Source organism: Rhinatrema bivittatum, chromosome 8 (genome assembly GCF_901001135.1).
Source record: "Rhinatrema bivittatum chromosome 8, aRhiBiv1.1, whole genome shotgun sequence".
NCBI lineage: Eukaryota > Metazoa > Chordata > Amphibia > Gymnophiona > Rhinatrematidae > Rhinatrema > Rhinatrema bivittatum.
The window spans coordinates 1,028,009-1,045,128 of record NC_042622.1 but is presented as its reverse complement, the minus strand read 5'-3'; the positions used below and the strand labels follow the sequence as shown (position 1 = coordinate 1,045,128).

At 49.9% G+C, this 17,120-nt stretch overlaps 1 protein-coding gene across 3 annotated transcripts in view; it reads right to left on the bottom strand.

The window, feature by feature from the left end:
• Positions 1 to 17,120, bottom strand: part of ASXL1 (ASXL transcriptional regulator 1) — a 392,468-nt gene that overhangs the window by 236,299 nt on the left and 139,049 nt on the right. For all 3 annotated transcript variants that reach the window (XM_029611257.1, XM_029611256.1, XM_029611259.1), the window contains exons 6-7: positions 741 to 834; positions 313 to 450 (exon numbers count right to left, since the gene is read on the bottom strand). In XM_029611257.1, coding sequence (XP_029467117.1) covers positions 313 to 450; positions 741 to 834 — 232 coding nt within the window. The remainder of the gene's footprint in view (positions 1 to 312; positions 451 to 740; positions 835 to 17,120) is intronic.

The window sequence follows — 17,120 nt, the reverse complement described above, 5'->3', positions numbered from 1 at the left end:
CAGAACAATTAAAACTGTCTTTTCTTCTTAGAATTCACAACAAATTCACAACACATCAGGTAGCTGCTCATTATCCTTAACTACCAAACAAAAGTATAGCAGGGTTCTTCTGTAAAGTGCTTTGCTAACTCTATTACCTTCAACTGCTTCCCCCAAGTTTGTGAAAATAAATTCCACCTTCAGCTGAAGATCCCACCTACTACTGACCAATACCAGCCACCTCCTATCGGGCACTTACTGTGTCCTATCCCCAAAAAATAGTCTATCAAATCTATCACTATGTCATCCCCTTTCCCTCTGACAGAAACTTACCCCCTGACGTTTTCCTCATACTTTGTAAGTGATGTGGAGGAGTACTGCTGAGCAGACTGGAACTACACACTGGCAAAGTGTTATAGTTGGTGGTTGATGTGCTGCTCATTTCACCATCGCCATGCCTACCTGTGAAAGCTAAAAACAAATCTACCAAATGAAGTGGTCAAGAGCACACATACAAGCCTTATTTATTACCTACAAGAATCAAGCAAACCTCATGCAGTTCTTGTCACCAAGGTTTTCTAACCTTGGTTGCAAACCACATACTAATCCATCGACACAATACACTTACAACTGTTGCATTCACTACAAACTAACCAATTTATTATTACATTTACTTAAATATTACGATTCTTACCCTTTTTCCCACCTCCCCTGAACTACAAAGAAAGGCAACAAGTCTTGATATCTACAGAACTACTCACCTGAGGCTGACTCTACCTGTGTGCCATTCACTTTTAGCGGAGTCAGCACAACTCTAGGCAGCATAACACCAGTCTTTTTCTTCTGCTTGCTTGCCTATATTCCAAATAAAAATGGAAACATATTTCTAACAATTGCATACAAAGTACTATACCAAGTAAATTATAAGCAGCTTCTTATTCCAAAATCCCAACAAGACTCCAACAGCCTTCCTGTAACAGGTGTTTCTTCATAGTGAGAAAAGCAAATCAGCCACACAAGTGGAGTGGCATCATCCAATTACAGGCAAAAAAGCTCAGAAAGACCAAGATGATCTATCTGAGCGTGCACAGGGCGGGACCCTCACAGTTGCTGCCAACCGCATCTCCTCAGTCCACGTGGAGAAGGGTGGAATTGTGTGGCTGATTTATCCTGCTGACTATAGAGAATACCTGGTATAGGTAAGCAATTTTACTTTCTCGCCAGACAAGCAACACAGAATCATCCACACAAGTTGGAGACGCCCGAATGTGCATGTAAATATTTGTAATGTTTTTATATCAGTGGTGGATTACACAACCTGTGATGCATTAGAGGTTGTTGGAGAGTTGAAGGAAAAAGTTAAGTAAATTTAAGAACGGCTTGGCCAAATCTGCTAATCCTGATATGAAGCATTTTCTAAGCAGTAATGAAAAATGAAGGTACAGATAGAAGACTAGGAGGACAGCATGGAAGAGTTCCCTGGAAGCAGAGCAAAGATGGTCTTAGGAAAATGCAGTATACCTATTTCCTTTTATTTTACTTTGAAGCCATTATCCCAATTGAGTATAACAGTAAGATATGCAATCAGAAAATCATATGGAAAGGGTATGTTTAGCAGTATCCAAAACCCTTTGATTGGGTTGAAGGAAATGAATGATATGATTTCCTATACGGTCTTTGTTCTCTCCAAATAGAATACCAAAGCTCTTCTGCAGTTCAAGGCTTGAAAAGCTGTTCACCTTTATTGGCATGTGGTCTCAAGAAAAAATGTTGGCTAATGTTGAGATTACTTACCTGATAATCTCCTTTTCCTTAGTGTATGCAGATGGACTCAGAACAAGTGGGTATAGTGTGCTCGTGCTAGCAGTTGGAGATGGATCTGACGTCAGCATGGGTACATATACCCCCACAGGAAGTGAAGCAACTCAGTAATCTTCCTTGCAAAAGCTGTTATGGATATTTGTGTACTGACGATCAATGAATTAGTGAAACAGGATTCCCCTGACCGATTGATAGTAGCTGCAGACCGCCAGCGTTCCCAACCGGAAGGCGTCGACACCTGGTAGAGTGGACGCTCTTGTGTAAGAAATGACATGCCTTACCTTGAATAGGTGCAACCCATGTATACTGGCAGCCGGGCGGGATGGTGAGTCCATCTGCATACACTAAGGAAAAGGAGATTATCAGGTAAGTAATCTCAACATTTCCTAGCGTGTAGCAGATGGACTCAGAACAAGTGGGATGTACAAAAGCTACTCCCGAACTGGGCGGGAGGCTGCCTGAGGACCGTGTAGGACTGCCCTCGCAAATGCTGTGTCCTCCCTGGCCTGGACATCCAGACGATAAAACCTGGAGAAGGTATGGAGGGAGGACCATGTCGCCGCCTTACATATTTCTGCGGGCGACAGCATCCTAGATTCTGCCCAAGATGCTGCTTGCGCTCTGGTAGAATGAGCCTTGACCTGTAGAGGTGGTGACTTCCCGGCCTCTATGTAGGCCGCTCTGATAACTTCTTTAATCCAGCGGGCGATGTGGGCCGTGAGGCCGCTTCCCCTTGTTTCTTCCTGCTGTGAAGGACGAACAGATGGTCCGTCTTTCGTACTGCTTCTGTCATTTCCAGATATCTGGGCAGCAATCTGCCGATGTCGAGATGGCGTAGTAAACGCCCTTCTTCTGATTTCTTCAAACCCGCCGTGGTTGGCAAGGATATGGTTTGGTTGAGGTGAAATTGTGAGACTACTTTAGGCAAGAAGGAGGGAACCGTGCGAAGATGGACAGCCTCTGGAGTGATTCTGAGAAAGGGATCACGGCAGGACAGCGCTTGTAGCTCCGAAATGCGGCGTGCCGAACACACAGCCAGCAAGAACACCATCTTCAAAGTTAGAGAACGGAGAGACAGACCCTGGAGGGGTCTGAAGGTGGATCCCGCGAGGAAATCCAAAACTATGTTGAGGTTCCACAGAGGCACTGGCCACTTCAATGGCGGACGAATGTGCTTGACTCCTTTCAGGAAGCGGGAAACATCTGGGTGCGTGGCAATGGTCTTGCCCTCCCTCCTGGGACCGTAGCAAGACAGCGCAGCCACCTGAACCTTGATGGAGCTGAGGGAGAGACCCTTCTGAAGCCCATCCTGCAGGAAATCCAGAACAATAAGGATTGTGGTCGCATGTGGAGTGGTGCCATGAGTGTCGCACCATGCTTCAAATACTCTCCAGATCCTTACGTAGGTGAGGGATGTGGAAAACTTGCGAGCTCGGAGGAGTGTGTCTATCACCGGCTCCGAGTAACCTCTTTTCTTCAGTCTAGCCCTCTCAATGGCCAGACCGTAAGAGAGAATTGAGCCGGATCCTCGTGGAGGATGGGACCCTGCCGTAGCAGATCCCTGAGAGGAGGCAGGGGAAGGGGCTCCCCTGCCAGTAATCTTCTCATGTCCGCGTACCAGGGTCTTCTTGGCCAGTCTGGTGCCACTAGAAGAACTAGGCCCTTGTGCTTCTGAATCTTGTGTATAAGGGCGCCCAGCAGGGGCCACGGAGGAAAAGCGTATAGCAGGGTCCCTGGAGGCCATGGCTGAACCAGGGCGTCGATCCCGTGAGAGAACGGATCTCGCTTGCGGCTGAAGTATCTGGGTACTTGAGCATTGGACCTGTCCGCTAGTAGGTCCATGTCCGGAATCCCCCACTGATCCACAATCATGTGGAAGGCTATGGGGGACAGCTGCCATTCTCCCGGATTTAGGCTTTCCCTGCTGAGGAAGTCTGCCACGGTGTTGTCCCTTCCGGCAATGTGGACGGTGGAGATGTCCTGGAGATTCGCCTCTGCCCAAGCCATCAGCGGGGCTATCTCTAGGGACACCTGTCAGCTTCTGGTTCCGCCTTGACGGTTGATGTATGCCACCGTGGTGGCGTTGTCGGACATCACTCTGACTGCCCTGTTCCGCAGTCTGTGAGCAAATTGCAGGCAGGCTAACCGGACTGCCCGTGCTTCTAGACGGTTGATGTTCCACCCCGACTTTTCTCTGTTCCACCGCCCTTGGGCGGTGAGTTCTTCGCAGTGTGCTCCCCATCTGCTCAGGCTGGCATCTGTGGTGAGCAGAATCCACGTGGGGGAGGACATCTTCGACCCCCTGCTCGTGTGGTTGGGCTGCAACCACCATCGTAGCTGGGTCTGCACTCTGGCTGGTAGAGGTAGATGCACGGAGTAATTCCAGAAGCGGGGGCTCCATCGAGAGAGGAGGGAGCATTGTAGAGGTCTCATATGGGCTCTTTCCCAGGGTACCACTTCCAGGGTGGATGCCATGAGACCGAGAACCTGCAGATAATCCCAAGTTATGGGCCGGCTGGCTCCCATCAAGGACCGTAGACGCGTCTGGAGTTTTAACCTTCTCTTGGTGGTGAGGCTGACTTTGTCTGCCTGGGTGTCGAACTGGACTCCCAGGTATTCCAGTGATTGGGAAGGCTGTAGGCAACTCTTGTTTAGGTTGACTACCCATCCCAGGCTTTCCAGAAGGGCGATCACTCTGTTGGTTGCCCGATGGCTCTCCTCTAGTGATTTCGCCCTGATCAGCCAATCGTCTAGGTAGAGATGGACAAGGATTCCCTCCCATCTGAGCGCCGCTGCTACTACTACTATCACCTTGGTGAAGGTTCGTGGCGCCGTGGCTAACCCGAAGGGCAAAGCCCGGAATTGGAAGTGTTGTCCCAGAACCTTGAAGCGTAGGTAGCGCTGATGATCCCGATGGATCGGGATATGCAGGTAGGCTTCTGACAAGTCTAAGGCCGTGAGGAATTCCCCTGGCTGTACTGCAGTCTTGACTGAGCGCAGAGTTTCCATGCGAAACCTCGGGACCCTTAAGTATTGGTTGACTGACTTGAGGTCCAATACGGGCCGGAAAGCCCTCTTTCTTGGGTACCATGAAATAAATGGAATAGTGCCCAGAATCCACTTCCCATGCAGGTACTGGGATTATGGCTTTCAAGGACAGGAGCCTCGCCAGGGTAGCTTTCAATGCTGCCTTCTTGTGGATTGGACACGGGGATTCCACAAACCTGCCGGAGGGATGTGATGGAAATCCAGATAATACCCCTCTCGGATGATGGCGAGGACCCACTGGTCCGACGTAATCTCGACCCATCTGGGGTAGAAGAGGGTTAACCTGCCCCCTATGGCTCCGTCCCCCGGATGGATCGGCTGATTCTCATTGGGAGGAGTGGCCGGGACCGGAACCCGAGCCGGCTCCCCTCTTATGCTGCTTGGTCCGAAAGGACTGGTTCCTGGCCTGAGGACGAGGTGCCTGGTAGCGACTCCTATAGGGAGTGAAGCGTTGGGAGCTTCTCCCTCTGGATGGCCTCGGAAAGGCGCGCTGGTTCCTTTTGAACCTGTCTTCCGGCAGTCGAGGTACTGGAGAGGCGCCCCATGTGCTGGCCAGTTTATCAAGGTCGCTGCCGAACAGGAGAGAGCCCTTAAAGGGCATTCTGGTGAGGCATGTCTTAGAAGGAGCATCGGCTGACCAGTTCCGTATCCAGAGCTGCCTCCTGGCTGCTACTGAGGATGAGACCCCCTTGGCTGTTGTACGGACTAGGTCGGATGCGGCATCCGTAAGGAACGAGAGAGCTGACTCCATGTCCGCTGCCGGAGCATTGTTCCTGACCTGTGACAAACAGGAACGCGTCACCACTGTGCAGCAGGTTGCGATCCGCAAAGATAGAGCTGCCACCTCAAAAGTCTGTTTCAGGATGGCATCCAGTCGCCGGTCATGAGGCTCCTTGAGGGCCGCCCCCCCCTCAACTGGAATGGTAGTGCGCTTGACCACAGCGCTAACCAAGACGTCCACCTGAGGGCACGCCAGCATCTCCTTGATTGCCGGGTCCAGGGGGTACATGCCCGTCAGGGCTCGACCTCCTTTGAATGAGGTCTCTGGCGCAGTCCACTCCAAATCTATCAGTTGTTGTGCTGCTTGCAGGAAGGGAAAATGGCGGGCTGTGAGACGAAGACCTTCCAGCACGGGGTTCTGCGTAGCTGCCCCCATAGTGCTGGGCCAGGAATAGCCAACTCTGTCAGGCACTGAGAAACCAGGTCGGAGAGATCTTCCTTGGGAAAGAACCGCCGCATAGTTCGATATGGCTCAATCCCCGAGGGAAGTTCCCCCCTCCTCGGGGGGTTCGGACTCGTCCTCTGAAACATCAGGGTCCGCATGAGCCGGGCTGCCCGGAGGCGGGTGCCCGCGATAAGGGCGAGAAGGCCCAGGGGCAGGGTCAGCCGGAGCAGCAGCAGCAGGGCCTGGCCGGGAAGCTGACTGCATCTGTACAAAGGCATGGATCTCTTTAAATAAATCCACCCAGGAAATGGAAGCGGTCTCTAGCCATCTGGGTACCAGATCCCCCGGGATTCCTGGTTGTTCGAGACTGCCCGCTAAGTCCGGGGTGGCCCCTGGGGAACTGTCGACAAACCTCGGTTGAGACTGGTCCTGGCCCGAGGCTCCCACGGCCTCCTCACATTGGGCACAAAGGGAGTCTGGCTCCTCGCTCTGCGTGGCTCTAAGCTGGCATGCTGAGCAGAGGCCGAGAGCTTTCACGCCGGAATCAGGAGGCGCCGCCACAGGAGACACCGGGGCGTTTAAATGTTCCATCGCGTCTTGCGAATGCAGGGCGCCGACGCTTATGCTGCCAGGCCTATCGCTCAATAACAATATGCGCTCAATAATATACAATATGCGCTCAATAATACGCGGTCAGCAATATGCGCTCAATAATATACAATATGCACTCAATAATATGCGGTCAGCAATATGCGCTCAATCATATGCGGTCAGCAATATACGCTCAATAAAGACTGGGGTCCCCCAGGGTTCAGCACTGTCAGCTACTCTATTTAATATTTACATGTTGCCTCTATGCCACCTCTTGGCAGGTCTAGGTATCATACATTACATATACGCTGACGACATTCAGCTAATCCTACCAGTAGAGGAAACAATTGAGAAAACATTAAACTTAGCAATGTTGCTTACCTGTAACAGGTGTTCTCCCAGGACAGCAGGATGTTAGCAGGATGTTAGACATCATCGATGGAGCCCTATCATGGAACACTTATCAAAGTTTTTATAACTTTGACTGGCACACTGAGCATGCCCAGCATGCCACCAGCCCTGCATCCAGCAGGTCCCCCTTCAGTCTCGTTTGTAGCAAAAAGTACGAGCAAAAAATAAAATATTAAAACGTAAGCGAACCCAACTTCACAGGGTGGCGGGTGGGTTTCGTGAGGAGTAACATCTTGCTGTCCTGGGAGAACAGCTGTTACAGGTAAGCAACTCTACTTTCTCCCAGGACAAGCAGGATGGTAGTCCTCACATATTTATTTATTAACTTTTCTATGCCATCATTAAGTAATTTTACCATCATAACGGTTTACATCAAGGCACATACAATCATATTAAATATCTAAAATAAACTAAAATATTTAAAGTGCCAATGCATTAAAATCGGTAACAGATTCATATCATAAAATCTAATTTCAATAATTCAAATCTCAGCTTAAAATTACATGTAAATTTCCTAAAATCTTTAAAATTTGTTTCATATAGAAATAATAAAATTAAATGTAAAATAATAAAACAATAATTACTGTAGAAAATGTCAAGTAAGATTGTACTCATCTTAATATGTCTAAAATGCTAACTTTGCATATGGGTGAATAGTGAGCTACAGGATGCCCGAATAGAGTGAACCAAAAGCACCCAACGACGTGCAACAGGCACAACAACAGGGGTGCTGTTGGGTGTGAGGGCAGCCTGAATTCTACAGAGGGTCGGAGGTAGGAAGTTGGGTTATTAAAGTAGTCTCACAATTTCACCTCAACCAAACCATATCCTTGCCAACCACGGCGGGTTTGAAGAAATCAGAAGAAGGGCGTTTACTACGCCATCTCGACATCGGCAGATTGCTGCCCAGATATCTGGAAATGACAGAAGCAGTACGAAAGACGGACCATCTGTTCGTCCTTCACAGCGGGAAGAAACAAGGAGAAGCTTCCTGGATTTTCTCTCTGAACAAATTGTCCCCTGTGCATGGAAGGTCTGCTAACCTGTCCTGGATTTCTTGACTCAAGTCTGAAGATTTCAGCCATGCCCACAGTCTGGCACTTATACCTGCTGCTGATACTCTGGAGGCAGTCTCAAATATATCATAGGCAGCTCTGACCTCATGTTTTCCAGCATCAAGGCCCTTCTGGAGGATGGAATTCAATCCCTCTTGAAACTCCTACGGCAGGGATTCGGTGAAATCCTGAACTTGTTTCCAAAGGTTTCTAGAGTTAAGTGTCATGTATAGCTGATAGGCTGCTATACGTGCCATCAACATAGAACCCTGGAACACCCTACACCAGAAGGCGTCCAAGGATTTCTGCTCTTTGCCAGGAAGGGCAGAAGAATGAGGTCAGGACCTCTTAGCTTTCTTCTGAGCAGATTCGACCACAATGGAGTGGTGAGGGAGCTGGCTTTTCTGGAATCCTGGAGCTGATTGAACCAGGTAGGTAGCATCAGTTTTTCTCTTCACCGGTGGAACTGTACCTGGGTGCTCCCCGGTAAGATGTAACAGGTCAAGCAGAACTTCGTGGACTGGAATTGCCATCACTTCCTTGGGGGCATCCACAAATTGCAGAACTTCCAGCATTCTGTGCCTGGCATCATCTTCAGTTTGCAGCTTAAAAGGGATGGTTTCAGACATTTCCTTTATAAAGCTGGCAAACGAGAGGGCCCCTGGAGGAGAACGGCATCTTTCTTTTGGAGGTGAAGGCTCCAATAGGATGTCCTCAGAATCCTGCGAGTCATAGGAATCATCACCCCAGGGATCATAAGGCTGGTCTTCTCCACCCTGTGGTTCTTCCAATGGAGGCAGAAGCCCTAATCCAGCTGGATCAGGAGGTGGCACCAATGGAATCTGTGGAGGCACCGAAATAGGTGGAGGCAGCACTGAAGCCGGTGGAGACACCGATGGCATTTGTGTTTTCGATGGTCTTTGGGGTGGAAATATACCCAAAGGACCCGGAATCGGTTCCGGCATCGATGGATCCTGCTCTTCATCGTCCAACAGCAGAGGAATCAGGGTCGATGCCGGTGGAGGAATCGATGGTCCTGGAGGCAGCGCCAGGCCGGAAGTAGCGGGCACCGATGGAAGTGCACCAATAAGGGTATCTAGCCTTTCAAGGAGTGGAACCAACATCATAGGCACTGGGTCAGGCTTCGGCATGGGTGTCTGTGCCGGTGGCAACTGAAACCCTCGAAGCGCTTGTAGAACTGCCTTTTGGACAATCCGGTCCAATTCCTCCCGGAAAGCTGGTGTTGGTAACAGAGCTGCCGGGGTTGGAGGCTCAATAGGCATTGCCGGAGGGTCCAATGGAATTTGTGGAGTCTCTGATCCCGGCACCGTTGCAGGTGGGGAACGCCTCGGTGTTCCGGGTCCATAGGAGGATGGGAGCTCCTCTCCCCGGGACATTTTGTTTAGTGGTTCCAAAGATGTCGATGGTTTGTCGGTGCCCACTCCAGAAGAGGATTCTAGTCGGTGTCGATGACTGTTTTTCCTCTGTGATTGGCCCGGTCCTTCTCCGGCACAGAGGTCGATGATGTTGAAGCCTTTGAATGTGACGATGCCGGTGAAGGCCGTTCCCCGACGTCCCGATGCTGAGACGTCGATGGAGATGGCGTCGATGACTAAGACTGCTTCCGACTCTGTGCACTCTTGGCCAGAGTAGACGGGGATGAGCGCTTAGATTTGAATAGGTGTTCCATTTTTTCTAAGCAGGCCCAGCGGCCTTTAGGAGTCATTTGGGCGCAACTGGTGCACAGTTGGACATCATGGGAAGGTCCCCAAGCATTAAACGCAGACATCATATGGGTACGTGATGGATATAGTCCACGGATACTTGGGGCACTTCTGAAAACCGGTCGCCATTTTTTGAAAAAATAAATACGGCATGCGGTCATTGGTCGTCTGGCACCGATGACAGCACAGTCGGGAACCGACCGCAAAGAACGAGGTAAAAACTTATCAGCGCTAGCGGAGGCCAACGGTCGATGGGGGACCCTGGGATGGGGAAAAAGTATTGAAATTTTTAAGAAAAGTTGAGGAAAGAAAAAAAAAGTGAGGAAAAATGTGAGAAATTCTCACAGAGCTCCTGAGAACCGCGAGGCAACTGCTGCATGGAAAAAAAGAGTCTGAAGGGGGACCCCCTTCTGGATGCAGGGGTGGTGGCATGCTGGGCGTGCTCAGTGTGCCAGTCAAAATTCTAGAAACTTTGACAAAAGAGTTCCTTGATAGGGCTCCATCGATGAAGTCACCCATATGTGAGGACTACCATCCTGCTTGTCCTGGGAGAATGAACCAAATTACAGTGAACCTAGAAGATGTGGTAGGCCTGATTGACAAAGTGAAGAGTAGTAAATCACTTGGACTGGATGGAATACACCCCAGGGTTCTGAAGGAACTCAAAAATGAAATTTCAGATTTATTAGTAAAAATTTGTAACCTATCATTAAAATCATCCTGTTGCATCCGGTCGCAGACGGCTGCGACCGCTCTGCCTTACCTCTTTTTCTCCCCTCTCTCTCACTCTCTGGGCAAGATGGCTGTCTCTGGTGCCGGGTGCCACGGGCCTAGGCGTTCTCAGACCAGCATGGGGGTCCCCATCTGCCATACTCACTCCCGTGGCCTCCTAGGGCGCGAGCTCGCACATCTCTGACGCTCAAATACACGTCATGGCGGGAACCTCGAGGGCGGCCCCACCACATGACGTCAGTACCTCCAGGTATAACTAGCCTCCGCTTCCGCTACCTAATCGAGTTAGCAAAGACTTCGTTTCACTACTCTGCCTGCTCTAAACTACCAGCTTAGATGATTCCTTTCACTAAGGGCCTCACTCCAGCACAAGCTCTAGACATCTGGTCCACCTGGTCAAGATGGTGAGACGGACAGTGAAATGCTAAGAGAAATTAGGGATGGGTAGGGAAGGGATGGGTAGCCAGTGTAGGATTTTTAGGATTGGTGTGATGTGGTCCTTACGCCGTGTGTTTGTAAGGATCCTGGCCGCTGCGTTTTGCAGCATCTGTAGAGGTTTAGTAGAAGAGGCGGGGAGACAGAGTAGTAAAGCGTTACAATAGTCGATCTTTGAAAACAGTATGGCTTGAAGCACTGAACGGAAATCCTGGAAGTGTAAGAGCGGTCTTAGCTGCTTCAGGACCTGAAGCTTAAAGAAACATTCTTTAGTTGTCGCGTTAATGAACTTTTTGAAATTCATTCTAGAGTCAAGGGTGTCTTAACTTCTGGTCTTAACTCAGAAGATTTCAGCCAAGCCCATCTACGAGCCGTGTTTCCTGAGGCTGACAACTGAGAAGCCGTCTCGAAGCTGTCATATGTAGCTCTTACTTCGTGCTTGCCTGCTTCTAGGCCCTTATGCACGAGTTGTGAGAATGCTTCCTGAAATTGTTCTGGAAGATCCTGGGTAAGGCCTTCTACCTGTTTCCAGAGGTTGCGTTGATATTGGTTCATGAATAACTGGTAAGAATTTATTCTTGAGACCAACATTGCACCCTGAAAGATCTTTCTGCCTAGACTGTCCAGGAATTGACTGTCCTTTCCTGGTGGTGTGGAAGCATGCTTCTTGAGCCTTTTAGCTTTTTTCTGGGCTGACCTCACTACCACCGACTGGTGTGGTAGTTGAGATTTTTTGAAATCCAGGAATAGGCTGGACGAGGTATGTAGCATCTGCTCGCTTGTTAACCGATGCTACTGATCCAGGGTGCTCCCACAATCTGTACATGAGCTCCTGCAGCACTTCATGTACTGGTATAGCCAGTATTTCCTTAGGTGGATCTATGAACTGTAGCACCTCTAATGTCTTCTGTCTGGTGTCAAGTTCAGAGAGAAGTGAAAAGGGTATAGTTTCTGACATTTCTTTAACAAATTGGAGAAAGAAGATCTTCCAGGGGTGATTTTCCTATCCTCTGGAGGTGAAGGTTGGGATAACAGATCTTCATCTGTCGAGACATCTGTGTCAGACTCAGTTGCAGTGTCTGCTGGGTGACCTGATGGTCTGAAAGGTCTGAATGGAATGGCAGGAGACTTATGGTCTCAGAGGTGGGAGGAAATGCCAGAAGGACCAGATAGTGTTCTGGAATCATGCCTTGATCCACATCTTGAGGTTGATTGGATTACAGCCTGGATTAGGGTGTCTAATTTTCCATTAGAGGCTGGAAATGGAGACTTCTGGAAATGGCATCGATGGTTTCATCAGTTGCTGGCACCGGAATCGAATCGATGGCAGACGGCACTGATTGTTGGAATGGCTGGAATCGGCATCGAGGGCATCGGTGCCGGAATGGCCGGTGGACATCGGTATTGAGGGCGAAATATCCGTCGGGAACCGGAATCGGCGTCTATGGCATCGCTGGGTGGCGAAGGTTGTGGCCTCTGTATCGCCTCAAGGAATGCGTCCAGTACCACTTGACGTATGTAAACATCAAGTTCCACCCGCATAGATGGTGAAAACAGAGCACCCATGGGGGTAGTGGTGATGCCTGTACCCCCTCAGAACCCTGAGAGGGTACGGTTCCCTGCGCCGGAATCAGCGGGGATCGCCCTGGTATCGATGGCTCCAGAGCCTGTACGTCCAGCCGAGGTCTCTTAGCCGTCAATTCGATTTCCGATGGTACCACGGGAATAGGGTCGGTGGTCGACGTACGCAGGGCCCCTACAATGCTGATGGCGGATGCTTTTCTTTTTCCTTGGCCTTTCGCTTCCCGATGTCGATGCCTTTGACGATGGACAGGGAGAGAAATAGTAAACATCTCCCGACTCACCTGGGACTCGTTTCTTTAACACCACCTTACGAATTGATCCAGCAGGAGACGATTGCGTTGAGGATGATGCCGCTGGTAAAAGCTGGATTTTGAACAGTTGTTCATCTTCTCCAGCCGGAGTCGATGTCCTTCGATGTCATGGTGGAACACAAGGGGCAGGCACGAACAATCGTGGTTCTCACCAAGGCAGAGAACTCAGTCTTGGTGGGGGTCGGTAATCAACATATTTCTAGTGCACTTAGGGCACTTTTTGAATCCCGAGCCATTTTCAGGTCGGACAAGCCGTCGACGACCAGGAAAAAACATGGTCAAAACGGTACGGAACCGTGAAAACAAGGAGAAAAACTTACCGCGATGGTATACTAAGGGGAGACCCTTGCGGCTGAAGTTTTTCCAACTTTTTCTAAAGTTTAAGTTGTGGAGAATTCTCCACAGGACGCCTAGTAACCGCGAGGCTAACGGCTCCACGGAAAAAAGAAGACTGAAGGGAGACCCCCTGTAGCAGGGAATAATCATGGCATGCTGGGCCTGCTCAGTAGGCACTCTGGTGCCAGTCAAAAGTTTCATAGAAACTTTGAAAGAAGTTTTTCCGTACATAGGGCTCCATTACTGATGTCACCCATATGTGAGGACTAGCATTCTGCTTGTCCTGGGATAACAAGCCATAGTTGAAATCCATTCTAAAAAGCCCAACCTAAATCCTACAGAACCTGCCAACTTCAGGACCATCTTTAATCTCCCATTCTCTCCCCCTCACAATTTGGGTTCTGGAAATACTTTAACATCGAAACCCCTCCTCCCTCTCTGACACCATTATCAAGGGTCTGGACAGCGGTCAATCATACATCCTCACCTTACTTGACATATCTCTCAGCGTTCAACACCATTAGCCACAAATCCTATTAAACAAACTATCTGAAATTGGTTTTGCTGGCTCAGCTCTCAACTGGTTCAAATCTTATCTTGACAATAGAACCTACAAGTAAAAATAGGCAACAACGAATCCCACCCCATCAAACTAACCCGAGGGTGTCCCCCAAGGCTCCTCCTTGTCATCCAGCCTTTTCAATATGTAACCCCAATATTTTAAAAGGGCTCCAGGGGTGATCCGGGAAATACAGACCGGTTAGCCTGACTTCAGTGCCATGAAAAATAGTAGAAGTGTTCTAAACATTAAATCACAGAACATATAGAAAGACATGGTTTAAATGGAACAAAGGCAGCATGACTTTACCCAAGGCAAGTCTTGCCTCACAAATCTGCTTCACTTTTTGAAGGAGTTAATAAACATGTGGATAAAGGTGAACCGGTAGAATGTAATATTCTTGGATTTTCAGAAGGCGTTGACAAAGTCCTCATGAGAGCTTCTAGGAAAGTAAAAAGTCATGGGATAGGTGGCGATGTCTTTTTTCGTGGATTGCAAACTGGCTAAAAGACCGGAAACAGAGAGTAGGATTAAATGGACAATTTTCTCAGTGAAAGGGAGTGGGCAGTGGAGTGCCTCAGGGATCTGTACTGGGACCCTTACTTTTCAATATATTTATAAATGATCTGGAAAGAAATACGAGTGAGATAATGGAGAAATTAGTTACCTGATAATTTCGTTTTCCTTAGTGTAGACAGATGGACTCAGGACCAATGGGTATAGTGTACTCCTGTTAGCACTTGGAGATGGATCAGATTTCAATCTGACGTCAGCCCCTAGTACATATACCCCTGCAGGAAGTGCAGCTCTTCAGTATTCTCCTCGAAAAGCATTGTGGATATATGTGTGACTGACTGATTAACTTAATAATATGGTTAACTTGAATAACTTCATAACTTGGTTAAACGTTCAAACTTGATTAACTTGAACTGGTTGATTGACTATAGCTGGAGACCGCCAGTGTACTCAACCGGAAAGCGTCGACATTTACCTAGGGCATCCACCCGGCAGGGTGGATGCCCTAGGTAAATGAAAACATGCCTTACCCTTGAATTATTTGAAAGACCATGCGTAACAGCAGCCAAGGGTAGGTTGCTGAGTCCATCTGTCTACACTAAGGAAAATGAAATTATCAGGTAAGTAATTTCTCCATTTCCTAGCGTGTAGCAAATGGACTCAGGACAAAATGGATGTATAAAAGCTACTCCAGAACCGGGTGGGAGGCTGCCTGTGGTCCACTTAGTATTGCCCTTGCAAATGCCGTGTCCTCCCGAGCCTGAACGTCCAGACGGTAGAATCTGGAGAAAGTATGGATGGAGGACCATGTAGCCGCCCTGCAGATCTTGGCAGGTGACAGCATTCTAGTTTCTTCCCAGGATACTGCCTGGGCTCTGGTAGAATGGGCCTTGCCCTGTAGAGCTGGTGGCTTGCCAGCTTCTACGTAGGCCGCCTTGATGACTTCCTTGATCCAGCGGGCGATGGTTGCCCGCGAGGCCGCTTCCCCTTGTCTCTTTCCTCTGTGAAGGATGAAAAGGTGGTCCATTCTTCGTACGGGTTCCGACATTTCCAGGTACCTGGATAGGAGTCTGCTGATGTTGAGGTGACGTAGACTACGGGTTTCTTCCGAATTCAAGCCATCCGTCGCTGGTAGCGAGATGATCTGGTTGAGGTGGAAGTGTGAGACCACTTTGGGAAGGAAGGAGAGAACCGTGCATAGTTGGAAGGACCCCAAGGTGAGCCTGAGGAATGGCTCACGGCAGGACAGTGCTTGTAGTTCTGAGATGCGGCGGGCTGAACACACTGCCAGCAAGAACACCGTCTTTAGGGTTAACAGGCGGAGGGACAGGCCTCGGAGGGTTCTGAAGGCGGTTCTCGCTAGGAAGTCCAAAATGAGATTGAGATTCCACAGAGGTACCGGCCACTTTAGTGGTGAGCGATGTGTTTTGACTCCTTTCAGGAAGCGTGACACGTCCGGGGTGAGAAGCTATGCTGTCGCCCCTCGCTCTGGAGCCGTAGCATGACAATGCGGCCACTTGTACCTTGATGGAGTTGAGGGACAGACCCTTCTGTAGTCCATTCTGTAAGAATTCCAGGATCACGGGAACTTTGAATGAGCGTGGCTTCATGTTGTGTCTTCGCACCAGGCTTCAAAATACTCTCCAGATCCTTAATGTACGTTAACAATGTGGAGAACTTGCGTGCTCGGAGGAGGATGTCGATTACCGCCGAGTATCCGCTCTCTCAGGCGGGCCCTCTCAATGGCCCAGACCGTAAGAGAGAATTGAGCTGGGTCCTCGTGGAGGATCGGACCTTGTTGTAGCAGGTCCCTGTGTGGGGGCAGGGGTAGAGGGTTCCCTGCCAGCAGTCTTCTCATGTTCTGCGTACCAGGGTTTCTAGGCCACTCCGGAGCCACCAGAAGAACTAGTCCCTTGTGTAGTTGTATCGTATTGTGAATGATCGCGCCCAATAGGGGCCACGGCAGGAAGGCGTAGAGTCCCGGTGGCTAGATGTGTACCAGGGCATCGATCCCCTTGGGACTGCGGTTCCCACCTGCGGCTAAAGTATCTGGATACGTGGCGTTGGATCTGTTTGCCAGAAGGTCCAGTATCCGGTGTCCCCCACCGATTCAACTATCAATTAGAAGGCTGCAGACGACAGCCTCAATTTTCCTGGGTCTAGACTTTCCCTACTGAGGAAGTCTTGCCGTGATTTGTCCTTCCCGGCGATGTGGACAGCGGAGATCTCCTGGAGGTTTGCTTCCGCCCACGCCATCAGGGGGTCTATTTCTAGGGACACCTGTTGGCTCCTGGTTTCCCCCCCCTGCCGGTTGATGTAGGCCACTGTCGTGGCGTTATCCGACTTACTCTGATCGCTTTGTTTCGGAGTCTGTGAGCGAACCGCAGACAGGCTAGTCTGACTGCCCGCGCTTCTAGGCTGTTGATGTTCCATCCCGCTTCTTCTGCGTTCTACTGCCCTTGGGCAGTTAACTCCTCGCAGTGTGCTCCCCATCCTCGTGGACTGGGCATCTGTGGTGAGTAGGGTCCAGGTTGGGGAGGATAGCCTTGATCCTTGGCTCATGTGGTTTGCCTGCAGCCACCACCGTAGTGGGTCGAACTCTGCCCGGGAGTGATAGACGTACGGTGTAGTTCTGGGACCCGTGGGCTCCACCGTGATAGGAGTGAGCGCTGTAGGGGCCTCATGTGGGCTCGCGCCCATGGCACAACTTTCCAGCGTGGATGCCATCAGCCCGAGGACTTGCAGGTAATCCATGCTGTGGGACGAGGATCGTTCAGCAAGGTTTGCAGCCGGTTCCTCCACAATTTTGATCTCCTTGTGGGGGTCAGGCTGACCTTGTCCTCTTTGGTGTCG